The sequence below is a fragment of the Aplysia californica genome, unplaced genomic scaffold (genome assembly GCF_000002075.1).
Source record: "Aplysia californica isolate F4 #8 unplaced genomic scaffold, AplCal3.0 scaffold00420, whole genome shotgun sequence".
NCBI classification, from domain to species: Eukaryota; Metazoa; Mollusca; class Gastropoda; order Aplysiida; family Aplysiidae; genus Aplysia; species Aplysia californica.
In genome coordinates, this window is record NW_004797690.1 from 39,805 (window position 1) to 48,529 (window position 8,725).

Sequence of the window (8,725 nt, forward strand, 5' to 3'; positions counted from 1 at the left end):
GCAAGCTACAGCAGTCTAACAAGTCTACAGAAGTCTGCAGATATTATTTTTCCCAAATTTTGTTTGCCTGCTGAGATCATGGCTACGTTTTAGCAGAGAGCTTTTTGTATTGGACATTACCTCTCCACAAACTCACCATCCCTGACATTTCCCGCGTCATGAGAAGAGAAGTTCCATCACTCTATAGCGAATCAGAACTAAAAAGTTCTTTAAAAAATGACCACTTCAGGTCGAACACGCACCATGCGCAGCCCTTTAAACGTCACCAGAGTGCAGATTTCAGTAGCCGAGTCCCATGAGACGTCTGTGCGTAGACGGTCTGCAGCTAGGACTTTCCTATACATCAACATTCTGCATTCTCATGGCAGATCTTAACCTACAACTATACCATGTTCATCTTCGCTAGGCCGAGATGACATGAATCAGAGCATGGCAATGTGTTCATCATTCCTCGATTGCCTTGTAAAGAGGGATCATTTCCTCGATGACATTTGGTTTAGTGCAAAGCCCATTTTCACCCTTCGGGATACGTCAACTCCAAAAATACTGTCTATTTGGCACCTCAATCTATTGTCTCTAGAAGCCACTTCATGTGAACATGTATAGTGTATGTAGCTTTAAAAACTCATGGTTTAGCAGGTCCCTTGTGTTAGGGCGTCACTGAACATTTCGAACGACGCGTTAAAAATGTGTTGAGTCCAAAGGAGGGAATGTGGAGCACTGCTTCTAAGGATTTCAAAATGAAGTCATTAGGTTTTTTAAACTCTGTAAAAGAAATTAAATATTGTTTAAATGTCAAAGAGAAAATAAAGAAAAAGATCAACTAATCTTTTCACGGCTTCCTTTACAAGATTTTTAAACATTGGTGAACTTTGCGTTTTGGGGTGCTTTTTTCTTTTAGCCGTTCTTATTTTCAAAAAATGTTTTTTCTTCGCGGATGTAATATCAAACAAATTCCTTTTAAATGAATTGTGTCTGTTACAAATCACAACATTCTAGAACAAATTTTGGTCGAGATATTCAGAAAAAAAAGTTGTAAAGTTGTTGTTTTTATCACCCTGTACATGTAATTATTAATTTATTTTTTTTTATTATACATATCAACATTCTATAATGCTATAGAGATCCTCGTGCTTGGCACATCTCTGAGCCTAATACAAAAACAGCCAAATTAAAAAAGACAGTCCCTTTGCTAAAATCTTTTAACCCCCTCCTTTCATCTATTAACCCTTCATTCGCTCCAAAAGTGCACACTCTGTTATCCTCTCTGCGAACTGACGTCTCTGGTGTAGCGGTTAGGCGCTTAGCCATTGCACGCCGGAGATCTGAGTGCAGGAGCGGACGTGAGTTCGAGTCCCTCGCAGGGAGAATAATTTTTATCTAGTATCTTGGTCTTTCTGCTGGAATACAGTATCCTCTCTCAGCCAGGGTCGAAGACCACCTCCTAAATGTTCTTTAAAAATCGTGTTGATTGGGGGCGTTAAAACGCCTAAATAAAAACAACAAAACTCCTGCAGGTGATTAAACGGTGCCAGCTGTCAATCTTTTTTTTTTTTTTGGTCTCTGTTGTTTCTGTCTGTCTATAGTGACTTTTCCTTCCACTAAGCGGCCGCTGTTTTATGCATTTCTTCGACTGAACTATCATCCCCTAAGTTTATTCGTAACCCGCCGATCTCAACTCCTTTCACTCTGTTAGTATGTGTGTGTGTTGCGGAGGGGGTGTTCTTTTTTAAGTTTCAACACTCAAATTTATTCATTTATTCATTTGTTCATGTATTCTTCTATTTATTTATTTATTTATTTATTTATTTATTTATTTATTTATTTATGTATTCATTTATGTATTACTGTTACTTTGATTGACAAGATAGCAGTTCTGAAACCTGTAGACATATCTGTTGGCCTGGACCTGATGGGGGACGCTCAAATTCATTATTTATTTATTTATTTAATTAATTAATTCTTTAATTCTTTAATTCTGTCTTTCTTTCTTTCTTTCTTTCTTTATTTATTATTTATTTATTTATTTATTTATTTATTTATTTATTTATTTATTTATTTATTTATTATTTATTTATTTATTTATTTATTTATTTATTTATTTATTTATTAACATTTTTTTCTGTTTCTTGGATTGACAGGTTTGCAGTACTGAAACGTGCAGACGGGCTGATTGACCTGGACTTGAGGGGGGAAAGTTCCGATGTGAACTATTATGCAGACTACTACGTTTTGACAAATGGGGCTCAGTTTCTTTGCTCCAATGGACAGCAGAGAAACATAGGAATTATAATGAAAATAATAATTATTATTATTAAAATTATTATTACCATCAATATCCTTGTCATCATTGACATAATCAACATTATTGTCATTGTAGCTGTTGTTCTGTTGTTATTTTTGTTATCTGTTTCATGACGACGACGACGACGATGATGATGATGATGATGATGATGATGATGATGATGATGATGATGATGATGATGATGATGATGATGATGATGATGATAATGTTGATGATGACGAAATAAACTCCTTTCTTTATTCTCAGATTGTAGTTGCATTTCATTGATTTGATTGCTTTGTAAGATGCTTTATTTTGTGGAGTACCAGAAAGCCACCATCGGTACAACGTAGATAGTTCAGGGAGCTATAAATGGATGAGTCACAACGAGGTAGAATCGCGCCCGAAACAAACAAAAAAGAAAGAAAGAAAATTATGTGGCACTAATTAGGCGGGTAGAAAATGTTGGCTTGCTGCATTTGGCGTTAGGATCAGGGGTTGGATGCAACTATGTCTGTCTGTTTGCCTGTCTGTCTGTCTGTCTGTCTGTCTGTCTGTCTGTCTGTCTGTCTGTCTGTCTCAAGGATGTGTTTTGTGTCCAATTTTACACTGCATACAAACGACTGCCAAATTAAGGACAATAAGATAAGATAAAATAAGGTGATAGTTTTTGTCCCAGTGGGAAGTTTTTCTGTTAGTGTACAGAAAGGGTAAAACACAGTCATGTAGATAAAATTCTAGTTATACATTACTTTATTAAAAATTCAATCTGAAGAGAAAATAAGATGACAATAATACAACATATCATATCAGATGCACCTTTCAAACCGTGTTCTGGAATTTATCCCACTTCTTTAGAATAATACAGATAATATTATTAACACGCCATGCGCATAAATAAAACAAATTAAACATTAGCAAAACATTTTTTTTTATTTTAACTGCAGCCTTGTCACAAATGGTCGGAGGCTTCTTTTGTATATTTCTTCTTTGAAAAATGGTCCTATGTATCTGCCTCTGCGTGATCTTACAAATTGTTCCAAAAGGCAGACTGACTGATCGTTGAAATGCTGTTTATCTTTTTTTTTTACTTTTGATTTTATATAGTTATTAACTTCTGTTAATATCATATCGAGAGATTTCTCTGGTTTTTAATTGATTCAGTCAAAGCTTTCTTTGTCTTGCACCCTACAGTTTCCAGCCCAATAGCAAACACTAAAACAAGAATAACTTACGGTCCTGAAATAGTATAAAAAAAATTATGTAAAAAAAAATGTAAAGGACATAGTCTTGTTGTCAAAAGCAAAATTTCTCATCTCTTTGATTTTTTTTTTTTTAAATACACTAGATCACCGTTGGCATACCAGGCTAACGTGTTGTCAATGATAACTTCAAGATATTTGTAGGAGTGTACAACCTCCTCTTCCTCATTTTTTCCCGTACATTTACTAAAAAGGAAGCTGTTATCACATTAATTTGCAAACATTTACTGGGCGCCTGTATTCATTCTCATACTTAGTTAGGAAGCCTTGTAGAGTGGAATCATGAGTTTATGTTATTACTTTGATGTATTGTTATTTTAAAAGTATTGCGTGTTCTTTCAAGGACGTATTTAAAAGACCAGCTTAAAATGGAGATAACTGGGTGGCACACATGAGATAGAAAGGTGGAACATATCAAGTTGATAAACTGCGGACGATTCGGCCATAGTCGGGCTCACTCAGGCTAACTATGACGAAACTGCTTATCCGATTTTTATATTCAACTTTCTGAGTGGTGTGAAACTCGTAGCAGCTTATAAGAAGAAATGCCCCAGCAGCCACTCCAAATTAAACATGAAAATGTCGAGCAAGCGTGGATTGTAACTACTTGGGTGCTACCATAGAAAACAACCTCAATGGGCATGTCCACACTTACCTCTTTCATTTAAAAAGTGAACAAAATATTGTTATCTGAATTTTAAAGTTGATAAATCAGTGCAGTCTTTGTTTTATCACCACCTGTTCAAGGTATACACCAATTCACCAGTAAAAACTGTCACCCCCCCCCCCGAATTTTTCCTTCAATACAGGGTTTCTGAATAAAGAGAGGAACCATTTAAAGGGCAATAACTCTGCATCAATTTCAACAAACTTCAAACAAACAAAATTTAACCAAGAGGACATCAAGTCTGAAAATACGAAAAGAATTATTAAAAGTGTTAGAGACAACAAGTTTTAAAATTTTCAACTAAAACAGGGTAAAACGCAAACTCTTACTTCTTTAAATTAAAACGTTCAGCCTCACGGACGTAATCGGCACGTTCTGGTTCCAGGACAAGGACAGCAAAACCACGACAGTCAGATCAGATCTCACTGTGATGAGAAAGTTTTGTAGAAATTTGGGGAGGGGGCGTTATGCTGTAGGGGACTGGTTCCCGTAAGATGAACCCACACCCCCAGAAGTCAAGAGTGTTGTTGTATGAAAGGTTTACAGAACGCTTATAAGCCAAAATTTTACAAATGAATGGTCACCACTGGGAATTTCTACCTAACTTGAGCCCTTACAATTATTACCTTTGGGCTTTTTATGTACAGAGTCTAGGGTAACAACCCGCGGGCAATCGCACATGTTGAACATAACGTCCAAAGAATCGGTCCAGAAACACGCCACGCGGTCATTCAAAATTCCCTGTGGCATACAGAACTTGCAGCGAGAGAAATGGTCAACACCTTAAGCTTCAAATAGCCGTCATCTTCATTGGTTTATTTGGCAATATTAATTTTGTATAAATGTGTTCTTCACTATGCGCAATAGTGACTATTTAAAATGGAGCAATAAAAATATGGTTGATTTTTAAGATGTTGCAATATTTTGCACTTCACTCAATTTTGGTTGAAATAATAAAAACTTGATATTTCTGGAATCCTATGATTGGTTTTCTTCATTTACTTCATTATTTTTAAACAAGACATTTTTATAGACAATAGTATGTGACCACCACGGCTGTTGATTACATCCAAGTGTTTGTTAAAAGGACATCACGTCACATGTAACCTGGTCTTCTTAGCGTCCATATATTTTTAAAATTGAATTATCTAGACAGACTAGGTTTCCTCATGGTTGAAAGTTGACTATTCAAAGAATTGTTGAAAGGGTTAAGAGAAAGTATTATACACCGCTTTTGAATATTGTTTCTGACGCAACACATCTCACTAGTTTATTTTTAGGAAGTTTTTTTTTAATCTCCAATGAGGGTAAACCCACTATGCCGGGTCTCTATTTTGGTTCGAAATCTAAAATTGACATTTACATCACTAATATGTGCCATAGTGGTTAAGCTCTCGGACTGGCAACCACAAGGTCGTGAGTTCGAATTTCGTCAGGGGGCCGATGCTGTGACCTTGGGAAAGGTATTTTGCACAAAGTTTCCTCACTTCACCCAGGCGGAAATGAGTACCCGGATATAGACAGTGATATATCTTGTCAGTTTGATAGTGTCTGAGCCCGTGAAATCCGGAGCTTGCACTATATGCTTCCGTGGATGCTCAGAATTTTTCTGGGTGTTCTCATGGGGTCTGCTGGGATAGTAATAGTTGTAAAGCGTGTGAGAATATGCTCTAGAGCATGGATATGTACTATATTAAAGCAAATATTATTATTGTTGTTGCTATTATTATTTTTATTATTATTATTATTATTTTTATTATTATTATTATTATTTGGTCATTCGATCAAAACAAGTGAACATATTTCGATAGTTTTTCATCGAATGAATGAAATTCCAGTGAAGGAGACTTGTTTTCCGCAATTGCCAAAAAGTAATTTAATGTCCAAGTCGTAAAGGAACGCGTCCAAGTCGTTGCCCACGGCTCACCAGCACAGGAATTCCGACCTCTAGACTTTTTGGCTCAACCATTTAAAAACATGTTTATCTTGTACACTACAGAATGGTTCAAAGTCTAAAAATTAACGTCCTGAAAGTCAACTTGCATTTTTCTCCATACCAAAATCTTATTTTGATGAACTACTGAAGAGGAGTTTTACCAATTTTTAAAATATATGGACACTAAGAAGACCAGGTGACGTGATGTCCTTTTAACAAACACGTGGATGTAACCAACAGTCGTGGTGGTCAGATACCATTGTCTATAAAAATGTCTTGCTTAAAAATAATGAAGCCCCACTTGGTATTGTCGTCACCGGGACAGATGGTGTGAGAACATTCGTAACATTGATCGAAAAAGTTTTTATAAGGAAAAGGCTTGGTTCCCTCTCTATGAACATCATGTTCGACAAAAATGTAGGCTTCCACATGGTAATATTACAGTCAATTTTTCATTTCGGAAATTCCCAAAATAAGCGAAGAATAATGTAAAGTTGGACAGCAGAGTGAGTCCTTTAAAAATACTTTATGTAATAGGCTGAACATACTCATGGCATTTATCATACCAAACTTTACTACTCACTTCATTTACGATCTGGCGAAGCTGAATCACGAGAGAAATACAAACATAGCAATGGCTTTATTTTGAAAGCTGAGCCTTCACAAAGGAAATACTTGTACAACGACATAATATTATAGTACTCCACAGGGTGATTCACTGTCTCAAAATTGTGTTGTTTTTTTTTATTGCATTTTACTTCTCACCAAAAGCATGTATTTTTATGAACTTTCGAAACTTTAAACGGTGAAAAAAATAACTTGAGAAATTGAAGAAAATAGTTGTGCTCAGAAGCTTCTACCACGACAACAAAAGGAAAAAAAATCCCACTCAGCGTGTTGCCAATTTCACAAAGACGGCAAACACCTCGGCGTGTCCCACACCCGAGCCGCCCACAGACCACGTTACTCGGGTTGTAGCCGTTGAGTAGATAAAGCGTGGCCAGGTTGGCATGTTTGACAGGATACTGGGACAGTTGTCCTGGGGAGAGTCCACCACCAGCATCCAGCCGTAGTCCGTGGGACAGCCGTTGTAAGGTCCGTAGATGAGGAACCGGTGAGCTTCCAGGGCGAAATAGGTGGCATTTTGAGGGTCGTCCCAGGACGTGTCCAGGATCCTGTCTGGTGAGAACCAGGATGTCAAGTTGGAGGACGAGCCGTCGAAGGTGATGTGGTGCAGCTCCACCCCGCCCTTGTACAGCGCGACTTTCACCTTAGGGATCAGAAAGAAATCGACGTCTCAATTAACGGCTTTTTTTATAGTTCGAGTTTAATGTATTATCTACCCTCGGAAACATCATTTCGAGTACAAAGAACTCAGTATTGTTGTCATAAAAAGGAAGCCGAAAGCAAAGAGGGTGCTCTCGTGATCTTGAGGTGACGGTGTTTATTCAATAGATCCCGGGATCGAAACTTAACAGCGACAGAACATTTTTTCTCTAAAATATTCTCATTTCACCTCCTTTCCTGCTCTCTAAATATGTTCTGTCGTCTGCTTTTATCTCCACTATCTACCCTTCCCTTTCCCTTCTATTTAGTGCAAAGCGCATAGAGCTTGCTTTCGAGTGGGGGGCTGCGCCGGGGAACAGCGACTGCTGACGTCATTTTACCGGGGAATAGCAACCGGGGAACAACGACTAGTATTCTACTAAATTTCCTTGTTAAAGTTCAACTTGGTGTAATCGCCTACAGTATAGAATACAATTAGACTAAACATGTTACCAAAGATAGTACATAACAAGATGGGCCACTCAGCCAAAAAAGTGTCCGGCGGAAGTCAGCTCTTTGCTTCAGATGGCGCTGCGGTCTGTTTTTAAGCTCTCTTTCGTTTTTCCAGAAGAAGAATAGGAATAGAACCTCCTTGCGTGCGCAGATCGACTGCTGTTCATCATCACTTCGGGTTCGTTCAGTGCGGAGTTTTAGGGGCTTTTTTAAAATTTTAATGACCTCTCGCCTTTCATTAAAAAGTCAAATTAAACGAAGAAAACAATCACCCTTTCTCCGGAGGAGATTTTTTTTGTCATGGTTACCATTTTTTAAAAAGCGTTCTTCCGAAATATATTTAAAAACTTGCTAGTTTCGCTTTGATTTTTTAAACTCAAGTAGGGTAACTCTGTTCGCAAAGGGCACCACCGAACTTTGAGGACACTTTTTTAATTGGTTCAAAGAGAGTAGTGGCCCCTCTTGTTATGTAGACTCTTTGATGTTACATTTCGTCTCGATTTTCAGTAGCCTAAGCTTAACTAGAGCTCAGTCAAATCTCCCGCCAATCTGTTCAAAAGGACTCCAGGAGGAACAAGAAAGAGAGTAGTTGATCACAGCGTAAATCAATAAGGAGCTGTCGCACGGAGAATGTTAAAGAAAAATTTCTTTTAAAATACTTTCAACTCAGTAGCAAGTTTGAAAACAGTCTCCAGAATATTCTAAGAGTTTGAACTTTTGTTTTTCTCTCTTTGCTTTTCCTCTTCAGGTAGATGTCATCAAGAAGAAGAAGAAGAAGAAGAAGAAGAAGAAGAAGG

The 8,725-nt window shown here is 37.4% G+C and overlaps 1 protein-coding gene across 1 annotated transcript in view; it reads right to left on the reverse strand.

The window, feature by feature from the left end:
- Positions 1-6,774: 6,774 nt before the first annotated feature.
- The window catches only part of LOC106012583, a 3,679-nt gene continuing 1,728 nt past the window's right edge, over positions 6,775-8,725 (reverse strand). Inside the window, exon 2 of the mRNA XM_035971344.1 lies at positions 6,775-7,419. Coding sequence (XP_035827237.1) covers positions 7,039-7,419 — 381 coding nt within the window. The 3' untranslated portion in view covers positions 6,775-7,038. The remainder of the gene's footprint in view (positions 7,420-8,725) is intronic.